The following is a 22,779-nucleotide window of genomic DNA, read 5'->3' as shown; positions in this document are numbered from 1 at the left end:
TACATGGCTGTGTTCCAATAAAACTCTGTTTACAAAAACAGATAACAGGCCATGGCTTGCCAGCCTCCTCTGGCTGAGGAAGAAGTTGGAAAGAAAGGAAGCGCCCTTAACACCAGACTGAGAAGCTTTTCTTTTATTTCCCCCCATAACAGAGGATTTCAAAGCCTTATCATTTTCACTGCTCTGGAGAACCCGTTGGGATCACTTGCCCCCTTTGTCATCAGATCCCATCCAAGCCACCATAAAAATTTGCCAAAATAATGCAGTTAAGTTTTGCTCTCCAGTGCCATAAGAATTTCCATTTGGGTATCTTCCATCTGTTGAGCTAAGAGGAAATGTCAGTTTGTTCTTAGTATTATGGTAAAAATAAGGATGGGCTCCACTGCCAGGGGGGTGGAACAAGCTACTGGATATGGTGGAATATGTGCAGGTCCATATGATTGTTTAACTGATTCACAAGACCCATGCCTTGTAGATTTGATCATGAACCTGGGACATACTGGCAGACTAGTCCATCCGGGAATAACTCCACCCAACACACAATTCAATTTTCAGAGCTGCTGAGAATCCAAAGTTAACCCAGTTTTCACAAATAAATATCCAGGACACCCACTGAAAATGGTATGGCAGATAAACAATGAAAAAATATATTGGTATAACGATGTCCCATCCAATATTTGGGACATATTTATACGAAAAATTTATTCGCTATTTATCTGAAATTTAAACTTAACTGAGCCTCCTGCATTTTCTCTGGCAGTCCTAACAATGAAGATACAGGATTAGTTTTTTGCACTATTTATTGCATCATTATGTCAGTTGATTAGTTATCCTTCAGCAAGGCTGTTCTCTTTTTTAATTAATTGTGGGAGTCTAATGACAGTCGAATCTCATTAATTCCAACCTCACTGATTTAGAATTTTGATTATTTATGCAAAGCTTCTGCTGAAATGTACTTTAAAATAAGCCTATTTGTCATTGATAGTACAAACAAAAGCGAAAGAGAACTATTTATCTCCTTGGAAGACTACAAATAGTGTAATTACAATGTAATCAGAAGCTATTGTCATTTAGACTGTATGTTTCATTTAATAATTACAGATCATTCTGTCATTTATTGAAGCAAGCCAAGACTTGACCAGGCAGAGTCAGGTGCAGCCACCTAAGTCCCCCTAGCCCTTGCATCCCACCTGTCCCCGGTACACGGTGTGTGCCAGTCTCTCCTGTTTGATGGTGTTGGTTTTGTTCATTGGGCTTTCTAGAACCTCACTACTTAGAAGGTACCCTATAAATGTGTGTTAGGTGGGTTAGTGAATGAGTGCTATCTGTACCTGGTAACATAATCAAAGTGTCTTTGTTGCTACACATCTTACATTTTATATTTAAAAAGATAAATTTGAGCTGGTGTCCCCCTCATTCCAAATTTCAGTCCATAAAGAGAGTTTTTGGTAAAGTTAGTTCCATTGCATAATGGCCTGCGTGAGCCTAACACTGAAAACATGTTATTGAAATTCTGCAAGTGTTTTATGAGGAGAGAAAGAGAGAGAGGTGCTTGTAAAATCACCATGAGCACCCCTCTCTTCTATGCTAGGATCGTGGGTCTCAAACATTATCCGGCCGCTAATGATGTACAAGTAAATAAGGTTTAGCCTGCAATCCTCCTTACTTGCTCCCATTTTCCATGATCATGTACACACATACACACACATACACACACGCACCAATTATGGCTGTCACTGACAATATATTAATGATTTCAAACAAATATGTAGGCATTTACACATGCTAAACCGCATTTGTATTATTGGAGACCACTTTAACTATATGCAAGCCAACTGAAAGATCCTTGGGTCTACCAGTGGACTCTGGACCACTTGTGAGGGAAATTAGGCCTGAGTGGCTTATATGGGGAAAGCGTGACACCAGAATCTCTATTGCCAGGGAATGGTCAGCATCTAGTCTTAGAGACATACTCAGATGAGGCTTGTTCTCAGTTTCTATCTGTGGCTTCTTTCTTCTCTATTTCCTCCAGCAGAGAAAATGCATTCATAGGAACCAGGGGATTAAGAATGAAATCTCCCTGTATGTTCATAATCCCACCCACATTTCAGGAGTATTTTTCCCAGAAATCTAGGAGAATTCAGGAGGGTGATCAGGGGCTTTTGGATGTGAGCTGACTCATGGTCTGACGACTGCCTGTGTGCTTCCTTGTCTCACAGCACCCTGGAGGGCTACTATGTGGACGACGCCCTGCAGGGCCAGGGTGTTTACACGTATGAGGATGGCGGCGTTCTCCAGGGCTCCTATGTGGATGGAGAGCTGAATGGTCCGGCTCAGGAATACGACACAGACGGGAGACTGATCTTCAAGGGACAATATAAAGATAATATTCGGCACGGAGTATGCTGGATATATTTCCCAGTAAGCCTTGCGATGGGACATTTTGCTGGAAAATAGCATGTTTTAAGACAATGCTTTGACTCTTCACAATAAAGAGTAAAATGTATTCTCTACATCAGCAAATGTGAAGCCGTGAATGTTGAGTCACAGTAGCTGAAGCCAACAGTTCAAGGGCTATGTCCTGTCAGTGACTTAGATTGCCAGTCCTTCCACCTTCCATGAGTTTCTTTTCAGTTGGTTTGGAAAGGGATGATTCAGGGATGACTAAAACAAACTGAGACCAATTGGTTGTATTGCGTACCACTAATGAAGACAAAAATACAGAACTTTTAAACAATATTTCTTTGATTTACTATAGAAAGAGATGGTGGAATATTTCATAGTTGCATTTAATTTCATTCTGTTTCTCATATGCAAAAACTAATCCAGCAATTCCCCATCTTTTTGGACTTACTACACTGTAGTTACTTGATTTTACAATTTTATTGTTTAATAAGGTGATTTGTGGTTTATATTGCTTAAATTGATTAAAATTAACTTGGCTTTGAGTATTTGATAACATTTTATGATATGTCTGGAGTTTACTAGAGCAAAAAGATGTGGCAAAAACCATAATTGGGAATTAATGCTGTAAATTTTGTTTGCATTTCAAACATCCCATCTGTTGTTAGTAAATTTCCAGAAAATGTTTCAGAAAATCGACCTTAGAAAATATTTTATCTAATATTTTATTGTATCTAGAGCTTCAGTCGAAATATATTTTTCCTTACTCTGAACCCTATCTTCCTATGATTAAAAAGTATTAATAAAAACAAAGTATTTATTACATGTAGAACAAGACAAGTAGTCCCAGCCAGATCTACTTATCCATTATTGTTCTTAAAAAATGTTATACTCTGGGAACAGGGCATAATCAAAGAACATAGTAAAACATTTTAAAAACATTTTCTAAAGCATTTACACATCCTCTCGATAGGATCTGCAACAGATCAGAAGTCCTTTCAGTCACTGCCTAGAAGGAGCGAGAAGAGGGCTGTGGTGGGGGCCACTTACTCATTTAGAAAGACCTGAAGCTTCCTTGCTTCATGAGTACGCGGGGTGAACTTCTTGCCGCTGATAGGACAGTGATTCTTGAAGTCAGGAGAAGTGGAACTCTGCGTGAGGATGTGTGTGAGAAAGAGGCAAAATGTGGTTTCGCAGATTCTCCCACTACCTGTCATTTTACTTGTGACTATGATCAACTAAGTCCCTAGAGATCAAAGATGCACTGACCGAATGGATCCACCTTCCTCTTTGTAGTTGCATTTTGAAACCTAAATGGGCAGCTACATTTTAGCCTTTAGCCTTAGTAGCTTTTTTTTACTTATTTATTTTCTTCAGTTTCAGCTGACGTTCAAGATTATTTTATATTAGTTTCAGCTGTACAGCATAATGGTTAGACATTTATATAATGTATGCAGTGATCCCCCGATTAATCATTATCTTATTAAACGCGAAGAGAAGACTCTGCCATGGGAAGGAAACATTGGGGAGTTATAAGCTGTCAAATTAATGTGGTTGAGAACAATAGCCTTCTCTCCAGTGGCTCTTGGCAGTGGAGGGGGCTAATCCCACCCCTTTGCTCTCTGGATTCAGAATCAACTAAGAAGCAGGCAGAGGTGTCAGGGATAACAGTGTGGGTTTTATTATGGCAGTGTTGGATTGGAGAGGTGGTGTGGGCTCCTACCTTCCCCTCTGAACCGAACATCTGGACCAGCTGCAGACAGAGCAACTAGAAAGCTGCAGATTTCCCCTGGGGAAGCAGGATCTCCCTGGGGGAGCTCCCCTAAGGGGAGGACAGTAGTGGAGAGGTAAACAGGTGTACCCATGGGCACTGCCAGTTCCCAGGCCCCTGGAGACGGTGAGCAAACATGCAGCAGGACACATGGGAGCAGCAGGCTTTCTCCTGTTCTAACCCCAACCCAATAGCGAGATGGGTGTCAGTGGGTGTCAGACTCTGCCTTCTCACTAATGAGTTCTCCTCTCAAGAGAAGGAGCCACTGGGCAGAGGAGAGAAAACGGCTTCTTCCCCAACCCTCCCTGACACCGCAGACGAGGAAGTTTCTGTTACCTGGGGTCAAAGCAGAAACAAGGGGAGGAAAAACTACTGATTCTCCCTGCAGTATTTATAAGCTCACTCTATGGACAGCTTCTTTTTTTCAAAATTTTACCCTGGGACAGGGCGGTCAAGTTTTTAATTAAAAATTCATAACCCCTTTTGGAAATAAAAGTAGAATCTCTGCTTTATTATTCTAGACAAATAAATTCACTTGCCCCCAAAACCAGAAGTTTAAAGCATGTAAGGGAAAAAAAATGTAAGACCCTAGAAAGGCAGAATAAACAGCACCGCTGATGGCTTATATTCGTTTGGGCATATAAGAAGCACAAAAGCTCTAACACCCTTCAGCTAAATAGCCACGGAAGCCTGAAGGCAGGTCTTGCAGAAAGCGTCAGACCCTTTTATGCTGGGTTATTAAGAATTAACTCGGGGAGGAGGAAGCTGTAATTGATCCCTAATGCACTTTCTCCGTGAAAAAACACTTCCAAGTATTTTTCTTTCTATGAAGTGCTGTGGTTCGTTTTTTAGTTTATAACCTTTTTTTCTCCAAAGAGCAATTAGATTCAGGGAATTGCAGAAATCATGTACCCGATGTTATTCGTTCCTGCTGGCTTTCAGTAAGCAGCATTTTTGGGATCACTGAGAAATCATCCTCCATCACTGACTCTGAGTAGCTGCTCCTAGAACCTCTGAGTTGGGGAAATAACCAAGCTTTTAGAAGATATCCTAGTATTACTATTGTTACATCAAATCCATAGAGGTCTTAGAATTTCAAAGTTATATCATAAGGACCTTCTGGTGGGGGGAAGGAGACAACTCTTGCAGTCTAGATTAGATTATTTTGTGATTATTTATTAGGTTGGTGCAAAAGTAATTGCAGTTTAAAAGGTTAAAAATAATTGCAAAAACCACAATTACTTTTGCACCAACCTAATATTAGATTATTTTTCGGTATTCCAAGTCACTTCAAAAAGTATTTATGGATCGGGAGCATTTGAGATCTTGCTCCTTGCCATATTTCATCAGTTTAGCTCAATATTAGGTTGGTGCAAAAGTAATTGTGGGTTAAAAATATAATTGCAAAAACCACAATTACTTTTGCACCAACCTAATAAACTTATAAAAAATTACAAATATATATATATGTATGTATATGTATATAGATTACCTTCTGTGTCCCTAGCACTTACCAGGATATAGAATTCTATGACAGCCTCTGCCCTAAAGCATTTAATGACCCTTAGGAATGAAGTAAGTGACAATTAAACAGGAAGCACAGCTGGCTTCTCTCCTGGAAAGAGGCAGGAGGGAGCAGTAAATCAAGAAGATTGGGAAGGAAGAAGTGATGGGGAAGGGAGTGGAATTTAGTTGATCTTTTTTCACTTTTTCTTCTAACTCCCAAAAAAGTGATGGTACAGGATTCTCAGAAAGGTAGTGTCCAGAAGACCTTTTTGTTTATCTCCTAGAAAATGCAGACAACTCTCTTCACTCACATACACTAAATTAATTCTTACATACATTTGAACTAAAGATTTTCCCAACAGACAGGCAATCCAAAATACAACATTGAGAAGTGAAATCGTATGAATAGTGGGTCAGACTGTCTTGCCACAGAGCCTCATCATATCTGGTATTGGCCCAAAGTAACACGTAGTTACATTTCCTTTAAATGTTTGTAACTAATATTACAAATATGACATATTTGTTTCTTAGATCATAAACCAAGATAGAGTATCAGTAACTTGTGCAGGATTATAAATGGCAACTCAATCTCTGACTGTAAATCAGGCCTCTCTGCCCCTCTGCATATAACTTCTAGAAGTTTATCCATATGGGGCTGGATAGGGAGATAGGCATCATGGGTTTTGCACTCCTTTGAAAAGTTCTGAGTTCTTAAACTGTTACGATCCATATTAGTGCTATGAACCATGGGAGTACAGAAGAGAAATTTCTTGAAATGCATGTCATAGAGATAAATACTATATATAACCTTCTCTGGGTTTTGGTTTCTCCCATTAGGATGGAGGCAGCCTTGTAGGAGAAGTAAATGAAGACGGGGAGATGACTGGAGAGAAGGTAGCTTATGTGTACCCCGATGAGAGGACTGCACTGTATGGAAAATTCATCGATGGAGAGATGATAGAAGGAAAGCTGGCTACCCTGGTGTCCACTGACGAAGGAAGGCCCCACTTTCAACTGACGCCCGGAAGTAAGTGGAATCTGCTTCAGGGGGGCTGCTCTAATTCCAAAGCAGTTTGTTAGGGCTTATATGAGAGAAGTTCATTTCTTCGTCTAGTCCACTTTTATCAGCTTTGCTGCATAAAAGACACCTCAACACCTCAAAAGTTTACCACAGCAAACGCAAATCTGCTGACCAGCTCGTCCCGGCGGGGCTTGGCTGGACCAGGGTAGCCCTGAAGCTTTTAGTCAGGTTTTAGTCTGCGCTGTATGTCTTCATTCTAGGGCCCAGTTGGAAGGGACAGTGGCAACCTGTGTCAAGATCTTCTCAGGTGGGTCACAGGAGGCCAGAGCATGAGCAGACACCTGTGATGCCTCTTAAAGCCTCAACTTGGAACTGACACAATGTCACTTTCACCCACGTTTCATTGGTCAAAGCAAAGTCACATGGTGAAGCCAAACATCAGTGGGGCAGTGAAATATACACCAGGCACTTTCACAGCAGATGCTGAAAAGTCACATGACAAGGGTATAGCTGCATAATTCAAATACAGGGAACGAGTAAAGAAATGACAGCAGTAATCCAATCAATTTCAAACATGATATTTCAGAAAAAAACGGAACTACAGATTAATAACATTAAAGAATCAAATTAGGCTGATCTCCAAATTGGTACAAATTGTAAAGCTGACTCAGCTTGAGCTCTGATTGGGAAAAATACATGCATATTGGGATCCCTGCCCTCTTCAGAACCTGGCATCTGCCTGGAGTACACACTTGATACATGAGTGAGCCCCCTGGAATCCATATTAGGAAAAAAATCCTATTTCCTTTTAGAAGTACAGTAGAGTACACAAAACATTTTTTTCTGATTATAAAATTTTATATTGTAAAAAATCTGGAAAATAGATAAGGAAAAAAAAAATCAAGACTTTTTTGAGTATTTTGAGTGGTACCACATAGGAAAGCTGTTTGAGTTGGTCTGATTCCTTGAAAACAGTATATGCATGTATTTCCAATCCAAGTTAAGCTATAAAGAGAGAAACAAGAACAGATAATAAATGTAGGCATTAAGGGGCCTAAATAATCTTTAGCTATTTGTGATCTGAAGGAGACTCTCCAAAGGGAGATTTTGTCCAAAAATAGAACATATGGAACTTTACATTTAGGTCCAACTTGGGTTGTTTTAAATATCTCTTTTTTTTTTTTTTTTTTTTGTTAAAAATTGAGGCCATCTAAATGCAATGTGGGGTTCTGGGTTGGGTCTTGGAAGAGAAAAAAAATTATGGAAAAACTGGTGAAATCTGAAGAAAGCCTGGAGTTTAGTTAATAGTAATATAGCTATGTTGGTCTCTTTATTTTGACAAACATGCCATGTAACATAAGAAGTTAACATTAGGAGAAACCATGAGGGGTGTTTGAACTCTACACTATCTTTGCAACTTTTCTGTAAATTTAAAATCATTCCCAAATCAAAAGGCTGTTTGTTGTTGTTTTTTAAGTGCGACAGCAATCGTTGAACTTCACACTCTAATATCTGTGCTGTTCACGTATGTTCCGAAAGGAGACATGTTATAATGTTCAGAAATGAGGAGACTCAGGCCAGGGGAGGATCCCAATGGGTGATGCAAATTTTAAAACTTCAGAAGTGGCAGCATTTTTAGTGGCAAGATCCTTGAACTTCAGAGTCACTTAATTTGTGAAGAGGGTAAAGGGGGTCAAATATATGGTGACAGAAGGAGACTAGACTTTGGGTGGTAAACACACAATACAGTAGACAGATACTATATTATAAAGTTGTGCACCTGAAACTTATATAACATTATTAACCAATGTTACCCCAATAAATTTCATTAAAATTTAGAAAGGAATAAATAATGACAATGGGGAGAAAAGAATCACTTAATTTGAGTCTCAGCTCCAACATTTACTGTATTATATTTTGGGGCAAGTTACTTTTATTTATCCTTTTGGAACTGTTTCTTCATTGTAAAATACAGATCTTGGCACCTACCATAAAATATCATAATGAAAGTTCTTGTTACTACATTCTTCTTGGTATTAGTAAAAAATAGATTTTGGAAAGTCAGAGTAATCATTCTTAGGGGAATGATGGTTTTGCTTAGAACCCCTGGTTGCAAATAACGAACATCCTCTTCAAACTACCGTAAGGCAAACAAAAACAGGGCAGGGGAGTGGGGTGGAGAGTTCACTGTCAAGATTCTGGCAGGTCTCAGCTATTTTAAGGACTGATGAACAATTCGGGTTTCAGAAGGGTCAGAAGCCATGGCTGTTTTGGATGACTCAAAAGAAGCCATGCACAAATCTTTAGCGTGCTGCCACTTTTGCTTCTCTCCCTAATTCTCTCTTCCAGTTACATTTATTGACCTGCTGATCAGCCAATAGATCAGGTCTTACAGGGTCATGTGGCCATCTGGCCCAATGGTCAGGGAAGGAGAAGGAAAACGGAATGCAAATACCTCTCCTGAAATATTCCTGACCTCTCCCCCCACACCCTTTCTTTCTCCTTAGATTTTTGTAACCACAGATCGCTTCCAGGTCTTCACTTTCTTCTTGCTGATTTCTTTACCATGCCTCTGGCTGGAATTGCTTCTCTCCTTATCTCCACAAAGGAAGTCCTGTCCCTGGCTCATTCCTATTCCAGCTTTAAGGCTTGGCTCACCTCTTAGAATCAATGTTGGTCAAGTGAATAAATGAATTCTAGCCAAAGATCCTAGTATAAACTATAGAGAAAAGGAGGAAAAGTAAAGAATGCCTTCTGTTTGCCTGGAGCATCAGGAGTAGAGGAAGGGACAACAAGCCTTGGGAAAGGTGGCATCAATTCGCCGAAAGCAGGAAAAGACATTTGTTACTCCTATGTGTATCTGCACAGCCCCCAGCACAGCGCTTGCACGTGCTTGGCATTTAGCACGTTTGTGATGAGTGTTAGTCTAAGGAAAAGAGATGGAAGTTCATAGGAGAATTTCTGCATAATAAAACGTGTATTCCACAGAAAAAGTTTGTTTAAAAAATGTGATTTGTTTGATATATCTCCTTGGGCAAGGGAAACAAAGGGGAAAAAATAAATGGGACTACATCAAACTAAAAAGTTGTTGCACAGCAAAGGAAACTGTCAACAAAACAAAAAGGTATCCTACTTAATGGGAGAGTATATTCAACAATCATACATCTGATAAGGGGTTCATATCCAAAATTTATAAAGAACTCATACAACTCAATGCCAAAAAGACAAGCAATCCAATTAAAAAGTGGGCAGAGGCCCTGAATAGACATTTCTCCAAAGAGGACATACAGATGGCCAATAGACATATAAAAAGATGCTTAACATCACTAATCATCAGAGAAATACAAATAGAAACCACAATGAGATATTACCTCACACCTGTCAGAATGGCCGTCATCAAAACATTAACAAAAATCAAGTATTTGCGAGGATGTGGAGAAAAGGGAACCCCTCGTGCACTGTTAGTGAGATTGCAAATTGGTGCAGCCACTGAGGAAAACAGTATGGAGGTTCCTCAAAAAATTAAAAATAGAACCTTATGACCCAGCAATTCCACTCCTGGGTATTTATCTAAAGAAGTCAAAAACACTAATTTGAAAAGATATATAACCCCCCATGCTCATTGCAGTGTGATTTACAATAGCTAAGATATAGAAGCAACCTAAATGCCCGTCGATACACAATTGGATAAAGAAGATATGGTACATATGGAATATTACTTGGCGATAAAAAAGAATGAAATCTTACAACTCTTGAAATATGGATGGACCTAGAAGGTATTATGTTAAGTGAAATAAGTCAGACAGAGAAAGACTAATACTGCATGATCTCACTTATATGTGGACTCTAAAGAACAAAATAAACTAAGAAATAAAATAGAAACAGACTCATAGCTACCGACAACAAACTGATAGTTACCAGATGGGAGAGGGGTTGGGGGCCTGGGTGAAAAAGGTGAAGGGATTAGGAAGTAAAAATTGGTAGTTACAGAATAGTCACAGGGATGTAAAGTACAGCATAGAGAATATAGTAATATTGTAATAACTATGCATAGTGCCAGGGGGCTATGCATAGACTAATCAGGGGGATCACTTCTTAAATTATATAAATGTCTAAACACTATGCTGTATACCTGAAACTAATATAAAATAATATTGAATGTCAACGGTAACTGAAAAATAAATTTTAAAAAATAATGAAAATAATTTAAAAAGCCGATCCCGAGGGGGGGAAAAAAGTGGTTTTTTTTGTGGGTTTTTTTTTTCTTCCTTCTTTTGAACTAACTTCCTTTAATGGAATGTGTGCTGGTCCATTGCCAGTGTGCTCTCAGATGCATGTCTCGGCCTTTTCCTGCCCTGCTTCTATGCAGGAGGGTCTGCCCCTTATAGGCTGCCTTTCCCAGGCTCCTGTGCCTCTGGCTTCTGTCAGGGTTTGGCCAACTGGAGGCACTGGCCAGGGACATGAGAGAGAAGGGAGCAGGGAGAAGCCCTCTTTGTGTCCAGCAATATCTCAAGCTGTGGCCTCTCTCCTGACGTCGTCTTATACCAGGAATGTCCCCATAGTTCCAGCTTCACCAGGCTACCCCAGACCTAGAGCTCCAGGAACCCCCGCTCTGCCTTTGTCCTTCTGGCTTGAGGTTGTGGCATCCTGCTTTTGCCAGTTTCTGGGCTCTTCACTGCCCCATCTGGCTTCTCAGCTCTCCCATCCTCTGTGTAACCAATTTCCTAAATTCAGCTCTCTTTAAAATACTCTAATGGTCTGTTTCCTAGTTAGACACTGACTGACTGGTTTGTTTTCTAACTTTTAGTTTGAGACATTAATTTGGGTTTTGATTGCAATATAAAAAAAGGAATAGGTCCTGGTAACCCCTGAGAACCTCTAAGGAATTGCTTAATGGAATTATTTGTGACGCCTTAGTGCCTAAAATAACTTACTTTGCAGGAGCAAACCCTCCAGTTCCAAAACTTGTTTCTTTACTCATTAGCCTTTGGAGCATTGTGTGTCTTCACTGTGCTCTGGGGTGATCCTCTGAGGCTAATCCTTTGCAGAGAACCAATGTTAATTCTAGGCCAGAGGTTAATTCTAGGACCATAGTTTCTAGAATAAATTACTAATTGGCTTTTGAACCACTTTAATAGAAATAGGATGACTTTGTAAATGCTTCATCAAAAGTAGTTCTGTTCTTAATTCTGGTGAAGCCAAATGTTTATTTTTAGTGAAAGAGACAAGTGCCAGGGCTGGGTGGTTGGATTCTATAGACTGTGTCTAGTATGAAGAAAACCACAAGAAAATTTTAAGACCATTATCCAATATGATCTGACCAGAGAGATCTCAAAGTTTCATGACAAAGCATTTTCTTGATTAAAAATTTTAATTACGCAAGCATCTTTTAAACCATTTGAATCAAGAAAATTTAAAACAAAAATAGGATTTTAAGGGCTACTTCTGATGGCTATTCATTAAGACCTGAAACTAAAACTCAAGAGCAAATCTAAACACTGTGTCCATTTATTTTGAAGAAGTTCATTCTAGTTGGTATAACTTGAATCCACATTTTTTGTTATTTAACTTTTCCTGGTCCCATGGACACAGAGAAGTTTGAAATGCTTTCCCCTAACTCTGTATCCAGACTGAGATTTTTGTTTGCTTTTTAGGTTCGGTGTACCACTTCGATAAGTCAACTTCATCTTGCATTTCTACCAGTGCTCTTGTTCCAGATCCATATGAATCAGACAGGTAATTTTTTCCTTGTGGTTTTAATGGCACTGTTTGCGTGAGGTTAAATAACCCTGGTGGTGGGAACTCATGGTCCTCTGTGGCCCTCTGCTCAGGCCACGTTCCTGACCAGAAAACAATGTTCATATGTTCTGAAGAAGAATGTTTTTATTCTCACAAAGAATCTGTGCCTGTAAGAGAGTTTCTCCACTGAGAAAGCACAGAACAGCCCGTGTATCCATTCTAGAATGAAATCTCTACATTCGGGCCAGGCAGCCAGCTATGCCCTGCCCAGGTGTCCCCTTTCTCGGGGCTCTGGTGCCACATGCTGGCCTCTAGGGGAGCATTTCACACTCTTTAAAGCTCTAACCTGGGCAGGGACCAGAATGCCTTCTTTTCTACTCAGCCCAGCTGAGGGCGGCTGGAACGCAAGGCAACTGATTCACTAAGGGAGAACAAGAGTGAAACGAAGAAAATATAAGAAGCATGAAAACATTCCAGCTTATGAATTACAAGAGTCTGACTCTATAAGCTCACTCCCCAAGTGTCAAGTCCTGTTCCGTTTCCTGTCTTATCTAAACTCAGCTCCTGATTCTTGCTATAGCTTCTCTGGTGCCTTCCTGGGCTTCTTATTCCCTAGCAGCTGGCCTATTGATGAGTTAAGAGACCGTCGGCAGGTAGTTTCCTCTCAGCTTCACTCTTTGTAAGCCTGGCTTACAAAGACTGGTTTCCATTCACTTTCTGCTCCCATCTGAGAAATAGGCCTCTTCTTGGTTCAACTGACATGGTTGACCCCACAATGTCATAATGAGTGAACGGTCTCTTTCTTGACATGAGGCTCTGGCCCATTTACAAAGGGAAGGGTTTGGTCTCTTGTTAGCCCTGAAACACCACAGTATCACCATTGTACGTATGTCTTTTTGGTTACTGTCATTGTGATGATGTCGCATACCGATATCCTCAAAACTTACCAGGGGTTTATGAATGCAAACCTTTTATTTCACACTCAAGGTTCTGTGGGTTGGCCGAGGTTCAGTCACTTTTGACTGGGCTCATCTCAGATCAGCTGGACTAGGCTGAACTCCAGGTTTCAAGTTGGGTTCAGGTCTGTTTCACATGTCTTCATTCCAAAATTCAGGCTAAAGGAGCAAGAGCCACCGGGGCCATCTTCTTCTTGAGGCGATGAATGGAAACTCTGGAGGTGGCTGGCAGAAGCTTGCCATGCTTCATAACACCTGAGACCTGGCGTGCAGTCACTCTGCCCACATTCTAATAGCAAAGCAGATCATACGACCAAGCTCAAAGTCAGTCAGGCAGGGACGTAGCCTCTGCTAGCTCTGAAGAAACACCGCAAGGTTATGTGGCAAAGTGGCAGGATGTATAGTTCCCTCACAGGAGGGAGTAAAGAGTTGGAAGCAGTAATTCAGTCTTCCACTCCATAAAATAAGCGTGAGGTCCGTGTAACAGAAATTACAGATGACCAGTTTCACTAGAGCCATCACACCCCAGTGCCCGAAGGAACTGAAACAGTTGATGGAGCGTGTGCTCTCTGTTAAATCCGGCTCAATAATCACGAGTGCTGTTTTCTTGTAAAACAAGGGGTGGGCGAACTTTTTCTATACAGGGCCACCTAGTAAAGATTTTAGGCTTTGTGGGTCTCTATTGCAACTACTCAGCTGTGCCTTTGTAATACTAAAGCAGTCATAGACAATACTAAACAAATAGGTTTGGCTGTGTTCCAATAAAACTTTATTTACAAAAATGAGGGGCAGCCAGATTTGGCCCCTGGACCAGAGTCAGCTGACCTGTTATAAACTTCTTTGTTGGGAAGTGCTTTTTGGATGGATTTTATTAACTATTTGTCATGCTTTCACATAAAAGATTCATCTTGGGACTTTAAAACATTTTTTCCCTCCTATTTGGCACTGACAAACCTGGGTATCACTTTAACTACCTTTGGAAAATGTTTTATTTGTCTAGGAAGACAGTGAAAATTGACACTAACTAAAAACATAAATTTTTTAAAACCTGGTATCAAGCACTGAGTTGCTTTATGAATGTCCCATAATAACCCTCTTATTAGAGAACACATTTCGAACATCACTCTCAAAAGAGATATAAGCACCAGTTCTTCAATTTCCAGTGCCAAAATATTTTAACTTTCCTTCCTTCCCTCCTTCCTTCCTTCCTTCCTTCCTCCTTCCCTTCCTCCCTCCCTTTTTCCTCATTAGATTATTACTGAACTGACAGTTTGGATTCAGTAGCCATAATGATATTTTGGTGGTTGGTGTAAGGAGTGACATATCAAACTTAAAGAATCATTATTTGACTCTTTTTGCTATTTAGGGTTTATGTTGCTGAATCTCTCATTTCCAGTGCTGGAGAAGGACTATTCTCAAAGGTAGCAGTGGGACCTAATACTGTTATGTCTTTTTATAATGGAGTCCGAATTACACACCAAGAGGTGAGTGGAGTAGAAGTGGAAAATCCACTCGATTTGTTAAAGGGCTTTGCTTCAAACACCCTTTATGTTCTCATTAGTGCCTTTATTTTAGTATTTATTAGAAATGTAAAGGAACAAACAGATAGGCTTTTTTGTAAAATTGATTGGATATTGTCTTATAGCAGTCTTCAGCCTGCTAGAGCAAAACTACCATAGACTGGGTAGCTTATGAACAGCAAAAATTTCTTTCTCAGAGTTCTGGAGGCTCAGAAGTTCAAGGTCAAGGTGTCAGCAGATTTGGTGTCTGCCAAAAGTCCACTTTGCTTCCTGGTTTATGGATGGCCCTCTTTTCTCTGTAATCTCACATGGCGGGAGGGGTGAGGGAGCTCTCTGGGATCCCTTATATAAGGCCATTATTCCATTCATGCGGGCCCATATGACCTAATTACCTCTCAAAGCCCCCCACGTTGGGGTTAGGTTTCAACATGTGAATTTGGGGGGGGGAACAAACATTCAGCCTGTAGCAAATGTTTTCCTCTGTGAGTCTTAAAATGATTTTTCTTTGGAGGTCCACAACTATTTTATAGAAAGCGGGGTGGTTCTTTCAATGATACAGTGATTGCTTTGTCCTGGACAATACCCAGTGTCTGAAAAACTGAGATCCAGTTGGACTTTGTCAACAACTAATTTCTGACCTTGGGCAGGGAGCTTTATAAAAAGACCCCCTGTTTGTGCAAAAGCTATACAATCAATCCCCTTCCTGGCTTCTATTGCCAAAAAATAATTTAAAATAAAAAGTTAAAGAGTCGAATCACTTCTTGCCTTTAAGACACAATCTTTGTTGTATTTCCAAGATTTCATATTTTGTTTCTGTTGTTGTTTCTTCACTTCACAATTAACTTCCTTAAGTATCTGCTTAAGAGCAGAAAGTTCAACGATTCCAGCGTAGGTTGTGCTCGCCATCCTGCTCTGATTTGTATCGAGTGTATGGGATTTAGATTTATCACTCATACCCCACATTCAAGCCGTCACTTTTCACTTACGGCTATGGAGTGAGAAGGGGGAAACGCCATGAAATAACGAAGTTATTGCACATTCAAAGCAGTCACACGGCGATGCACTCAACCTGAGCGGTGGTCTGGCACACAATGACCCCGCGACGACCAGACCGCTGGATTAGCAATCCTGAGAGCCCCAGAAATTCAGCATATGAAAGGTGGCTCAGGATACTGATATATAATTTACTTATTCAAATCTTTCACAGATAAAGAAACTGAAGCCCAGACAGGTTAAGCAATTTGCCCAAGGTCACAAATACAGCAACCCGCTGAGTTCGAGCAGGGTTTCACATCCCAGAATCTGGCTCTGGGTAAATGAATGAGGCAACCTCCTTGCCCTCCTGAAATTTAGATTCTGCTGGGGGGATAAGAACACACAACTAATGGCAACATAATAATAAATAGTAGCTTAATTATTTCATGGCATACCAAGTGTCACATATCAATATCACAAGACAGGTCTGGAATATTAAGATCCATAAAGATTTTTTTTCCCCTCTCATCACTGCTCTATCCCTACACCTACAACAGTGCCTGGCACACAGCAGGCACTCAGTAAGTATCTCTTGAATGAATATCGGATACACATAACAGCTTAAATGTAATTTAGAGGCGGGAGAGTTGGTATGCCTCTGAAAGTCAACAGTTTTGTTTGTGCGCAAATGTGATCGTCTTTGTTTCAAAAGGCTGCTCTACTGGCCTCAGCAGATCCTGGGGTGTGGTTTGGAGGCCGGAAGCCTGTTGGTTGCACTGCAGATAGTGAGTGAGTGAGTCCTGTTGCAGATGAGAAAGCGGCCAGTAACCGTGACTGTGCTGGTCACAGTGATTGCCCGTCCACCTGTAACAAAGATGTGGGACTTTCCTAGAGTGCAGTTTGCCATTCTTTATATTTCTGGTTCTTTTCGTTTTTCTTTTGCGTTCTTTTCCTCACTGTAGGGGTTCAAGGGATTTGGGGACTGATCCAAGAAAAAGCCATGACCCCAAGGGGCAGTAGCACACAGGAAGCTTGGGTGGGGTTCGGACAGGGTGCATGAGTGGGGATGTCCTCCCAGCGTGAGAGGAGGAGGGCCAGGAACTCCCGAGAAAGAGAGAGATCATACCTGTCCAGGTGACACAGAGCATGATGAGGAGTCTGTGGACCCGAGAGCTCCAAGGAGAGCAACTATCTTGGGTCTTCATGGTCTGGTTTATCTTATCTGTGGCTCAAAGCTGGGGAGTGAGGGGTCCCCTTGAAAGCAGGCTCTAAATGGCTGAAACTGCTTTGTTTGGGCTTTTTAAAACACGATTGGATGTGTAAAAATTTAAGTGCGGTGCTGGCAGACTTTTGAGGTGACAGTTCTCAGCCTGCAGCAAATAAACCAACAACCGAGGGATATCTGGTTATATTTTTGGGTGTCTTTGTAAGGGACTTTTAATCCTTTTTTTCATATAAATAAGGCAACAATCAATAAATAGGAAGTTGAGCTCCCCAGGGATGGCCACATATGTCTTTTGTACCATCAACAGTGGAGGGATACCTTAGGCTCTTTGCAAGTTCGTGGCACTCAAACCCTGAAGTTCAAAGACAAATGAGTTACCTATATCGATATCCTTTAAGCTTTGGGGAGAAAGGTCCCCTCTCATGCTCACCTTTTTTGCTTTTTGCAGGTTGACAGCAGAGACTGGGCCCTTAATGGGAACACCCTCTCTCTTGATGAAGAAACGGTCATTGATGTGCCTGAGCCCTACAACCACGTGTCCAAGTACTGTGCCTCCTTGGGACACAAGGCAAATCACTCCTTCACTCCAAACTGTACCTACGACATGTAAGTGTGACACTTAGCTGCTGGGCAGATCTGTGCCTCGGGGCCCTGAAGTGGAGGGGGGCTGGCGAAAGGTGTTATCCTGCCCCAGATGAAGCCACTCCCTCAGAATCTCCAAGGGTCCCCCGCCAGGGGTCTCACGGTTATGACTTGAAACTCAGAATCTAAACAGCCCCACTCTTGGGCCTTGGCAGGCTAAGAAATGGAAAAGTGCTTTAAAGAGTAGAAATGCTATGGAAATACCATACTTAGTGGTTACTGTTTTATTATGGCTCATTTTTGTCCTTCAGGTGTCTCATTCTGGAAAATTAAGGATAGTGGTATTTAAAATAGTAAAAATTGAAATTACTCTGCATAGTGGACATGAGGGAACCCTTTTATGATGTGAAAGGAAGGAGGAAAATAAAATCCTAAGCATATGGCCTGCAGTCTCAGTGTTGGAAAAGACCTATAAAATCAGAGAGTGCCTATTATTTGACAATAAAGACGAATGAAGTACTGACACATGCTACAGCATGGATGAGCCTTGAAAACATATGCCAAGTGCAAGAAGCCAACCACAAAAGACCATTTATATGAATTGTCCACTATAGCCAAATTCATAGAAACAGAATGTAGATCACTGGTTGCCTAGAGCTGGGGGGAGTGGGGAGAAGTGGGGGTTTCTCATGAGTATGGGGTTTCTTTTGAGGGTAATGAAAGTTTTTAAAATTATAGTGGTGATGGTTGCACCATTGAAAAATTACTGAATCGTTCACTTTAAATGGATGAATTTTATGATATGTGAATTACATCTCAACAAAACTGCTATTTAAAAAAATCAAATAATCCTACCTCCCTCTCGTGGTTTGAGCCTCCCCTTCCAACTGTTTATTGAACCTCTTCTTGGAAACTGCCATCAATGGGGAGCTTACTCTTATCCCTGAAGGCAGCTGTCTGGGCAAACTGAAACAGATATTATGAAATTAGCTTTTGGGCTCTGATGATTAGAAAGGTCTCTTCACTGAGCCTAAATGGTTTTCCTGTCACACCCAGCCGTTGGCCCTAATTGTCTCCCTTTGTCGTGCATTATGTCAATCTCTCTTCCACCTAGTAGTCCTCCAAATATTTTAGTTTTCATGTGCCCCCTGAATGTTCTCTTCCCAAAGTCAGCATCTCTGATGAAAGGATGCACTGGGATTTTTTTTGTCCTATCATCACTGCTGTCCTTCGCTGACGCTGAGAATGCCAGTTCTTCCTGGGAGCCACGGAGCTGGGTGCATCCTTTCCTGCTCAGCGGTAGCTTGCAGTCCCTCCGTCCTCTAGCTTGTTAACATAAGCAGGGTCAGATCACGTGCATTTAATCTGTAGGAAAATTGCCAGGATTTGACTGTCCCTTCTTGCATCCCTGAGATGGCTTAAAAATGGCTCTGGCGGTGACTGCTCTCCTCGGCAGTCAGCAACAAGTACTGAAGCTACAACTTCTGTTTAAAGGGCGGGTAGAAATGGCAAAGGACGTGTGTCATGTGAAATGAAACTGACACTGTTATTAACGCCAAGGCTTTCGTAGCCAATGTGAATTAGGCCAACACATGGTTTCAAGCTGCACGCAGCTGAACAACAGCCCTTTAAAGCAGGGGTAACTGATGACACAAGCTACCTACTTAGACTGCTGTTTCAAAGCAAATCGGTTCTGTAATGTCACTGTAAGGACGTGATTTTTCTCACCAAAAAGAAGAGAGAGCAGGACAGAAGTGAAGGAACCATTTTGTATAAAATCAAGTCCCTGTACTCTTCAGGGTTATTTCTTAAAAGTCCAACATGACCAATTAGTTATTTGGGGCAATGGGAAGACCACCTGAAGGATAATCAAATATACAATTCAGGTATCAATTCGGGACACTTACTTGTTTCTAAAAGCATCGGTATTGTTACGCACACTCCACATAAACAAAACAACGCCTTTGTTTTCACTGTAGTCTGGTACCTGATGCCAAATGGACACACAGTCGAGAACGACTTCCCTAGTCGTAAATACAGGTAGCATGTCGACAAGCTATCATTTTCTGCGCACTCACTCTGGGCCGATGCGGTGCTTCTCGTGCATTCTCATGCAGTCCTCCCAGGGACTCCGTGGGGCAGCTCCTGTCACCATCCCAGGTCACAGACAGCACATGCTGGTCTCTCAAAGGAGCTAAGTGTTCTGAACTGCTGTGTCTTAGCGCCCGCCCCCTGGAACAGCCTACACCTGAAACTGAGCTCTTTCTTTTCAGTCTGTCCATTTTCTACTCTCTGAAAATCAAGATAATGAGCAGGAAAATGAAAATACAAGAGGGTTGTAAGAGAAGCCTTAGGCTTCTCACAGGACATTTTTCAGTGTACCAAAAGACGAAACTAGAGCTCCATTTCAGGAGTTTTTTTTTTTTTTTTTTTTTTAATGAACTATTTTAGAGACAAAAGAGTTGTGATTTTAATAAGGAATTCCTGAATCCCTGACCACGCTGTCTCTCTCACACATGCATATGCTCACCATAGTAACTAATACTAGTTGAGGCCTCATTTGGTGCCAGGCACCGTGTGAGGTGACTCTTATTTTGTCACAACAACTCCTGTCGGATAAGGGTGACTAGTGTTACCATGATTTTGCAGACGAGGGAAGAGGGAAGTGAGATTCAGACATAGATACCAAGGTGAGCTTTCAAGAGGAGGCAATGATCACGTGTGGAACCAGCACTCACATTAGAGTCTTCCGACCCCAACTGAAGTAGGCTTTCGGGGAATCATGGCCCCCGAGTAGGGTGGACATAGCGACCCTCTTGGAGTAAGGATGACATTGTTCCTTTTAACCCCACATAAAAGATGTCCCTAAGCCACAGACATATTCCGTTCCCGCCACCGTTAGAGGGAACCAGCCAAGGACTTGACTCATGCCCTATGCACCAAAATACTCTGGGCCTGGAACCTTCTCCTTTGGTGTCTCAATGCCTTTTGTTAAAAATGTGACAATAAATGAATGAGACTGATTTGACCACATGCGTATAAAAATAAAGCTCATTTCTTTCTGGCCATGCCTTACACCCGTTTTGGGTTTCAGCAGCTGTTAGGGTAGCTGAGTCCGTTATTTATTTCGTGTCCTCCTGAAGGGAGCTGGGCAGGGGATCCGGGTTGGGAGCCTTTGGCGGAGGTATATACATAGTCACAGCCCAGCCTCCGTTTCTGAAAGGACTCCATCCAGGATGAGAGGCTGCTCCCTTCACGGGATACTTCACAGGGAAATTGGCAGATAGTTCTAGACTTCCCTCTTGAAGAGAAACCTGCATCTACGATTTTGCTAGGAAGGAACACTTCCTTTATCTGTATAGGATGGCATACAGAGATTTTTGCTTTTGGAAACCCACAGGGCTGATCTTACAACTCCAAAAGTGCCCTGGTAACGCCTCCCCCGACCCCTCCCCCAGGTGCAGCCGGGTAATCTGATGCCACAGGCCCGAGGAGCTGAAAGGTTGACGGATCCGATTTCTCATTAAGGACAGATTTTTGATGTTGACCATGATTGTTGGTTTATAAATACAGAGGGCCAAATATGCTCGAAAAGAAAGATAAGAGCAGTGCTTTTTAAAGTTTAATGTGCCTATGAATCACCAGGGGGTGTCTGAAAGATGCCAGCCCCGCAGGTCTCCTGTTAGCACTCGTTGAGGACCTACCCATGGTGTCAGCATTACACCAGGTGTGATTCCCGCATCAGCCCCCTCCGCCCGCGCCTGTGCCCCTCACCTGCCCCGGAATGACTGTGCACATCTTGATGTCTAGGTTTGTCCACCCCCGTTTTGGGCCCATCAAATGCATCCGCACACTCCGAGCTGTGGAAGTCAACGAGGAGCTCACCGTGGCTTATGGCTATGACCACAGCCCCCCAGGGAAGAGTGGGCCTGAAGCCCCCGAGTGGTACCAGGTGGAGCTGAAGGCCTTCCAGGCCACCCAGCAGAAGTGAGGGGCCAGGCTCTGGGCTTCAGAGACCGGCAGTCGAAACTTGGATCTATGCACTTCGTGTATCCGACAACGGAACAACCAGGGACTCGTGCTGTGACATCACGTCCTCTCACTCTGCGTTCACAACAACTTTCTCGCATACTAACTAGGTTTGACTGTATTACTCATACCAGATTTAAAATTAGCTAGCCCTGCAACAACGTCCTACTGAGAGGGATTGTCGAGCACTTGAATAAGACAGCATGATGTCCTTGGGTGGTTCAATTCTAAATCTGTACCACATTCAGAGATGCCAAATGATGAGACTGAAAAAGGGAAAGGAGGGTTTTCAGTCATTTTTAGTCCGTGGTTTTTCCATGCTGTTTTTTCCTATGGTCAATGCAAACTGTGTTGTCATCACACTTGCAGATGTGCCATATGGAAGAGAGAATTACTACATTTTTATTCTCTAAATGTAGTATAATTTGCCTTTTAACCTTTGATCTGTATCTTGCAATAGAATGGCTTTGTTCTTTTTCCTAGCGAACAGAACCCCACTCTTTGGGTCACTTCACCCCTCAGTCCTGTTCTCTATCTGAGCTACCTTTTACAAGAGAAAACTTCCCAATGGATTTTGTGTCAGTGCCAGTGTGTAGGTCTCTCTGGCTCTTTCTATATCATTGCTTCCTTATTATGTCCTGATATAAATAACTGGCTCATAGGGCCGGGGTATTATTATAGAATTATTATTCTCGCATGTAAACAAAGATATCTTTGCTTTAAGATGAGAAGAGTTTACTTTGTTTGCATTAAGTTATTGTAATATATAATTTAAGAAAGAAGAGAGAGAACTTAGTATTTCTAAGCAGTAACTGTGGCAATTTTGCAATATCTTCAATAGTGCTAGTAATTTTTTTCTCCTTGCATACACATTAAATGTATATAACATACAGCAGTCTGGCTTGTGGCACAGTGCATTGAATTCAAAAGTCAAAAAGCAAATTTGAATTCTAACACAGAATTCACAAGTTTTTTTTTTAATTGCTACTATTAAGAGAGACATACTGATCACTAGGTACAAATCAAACCTTAACGCTAAAACTCTTTATCAT

General features: G+C 41.6%; 1 protein-coding gene across 3 annotated transcripts in view; it reads left to right on the top strand.

The window, feature by feature from the left end:
- SETD7 (SET domain containing 7, histone lysine methyltransferase) overlaps positions 1-22,479 on the top strand; it is a 37,746-nt gene extending 15,267 nt beyond the window's left edge. For all 3 annotated transcript variants that reach the window (XM_033133754.1, XM_033133753.1, XM_033133755.1), the window contains exons 4-9: positions 2,220-2,421; positions 6,518-6,707; positions 12,356-12,437; positions 14,763-14,880; positions 17,565-17,722; positions 21,509-22,479. In XM_033133754.1, the coding sequence (XP_032989645.1) occupies positions 2,220-2,421; positions 6,518-6,707; positions 12,356-12,437; positions 14,763-14,880; positions 17,565-17,722; positions 21,509-21,689 (931 nt within the window). In that variant the 3' untranslated portion in view covers positions 21,690-22,479. The remainder of the gene's footprint in view (positions 1-2,219; positions 2,422-6,517; positions 6,708-12,355; positions 12,438-14,762; positions 14,881-17,564; positions 17,723-21,508) is intronic.
- Positions 22,480-22,779: the final 300 nt, after the last annotated feature.

Source organism: Rhinolophus ferrumequinum, chromosome 18 (assembly GCF_004115265.2).
Source record: "Rhinolophus ferrumequinum isolate MPI-CBG mRhiFer1 chromosome 18, mRhiFer1_v1.p, whole genome shotgun sequence".
Classification (NCBI taxonomy): domain Eukaryota; kingdom Metazoa; phylum Chordata; class Mammalia; order Chiroptera; family Rhinolophidae; genus Rhinolophus; species Rhinolophus ferrumequinum.
Note: the sequence above shows the minus strand (reverse complement) of the source record. Positions and strands in the feature narration are given on the sequence as shown.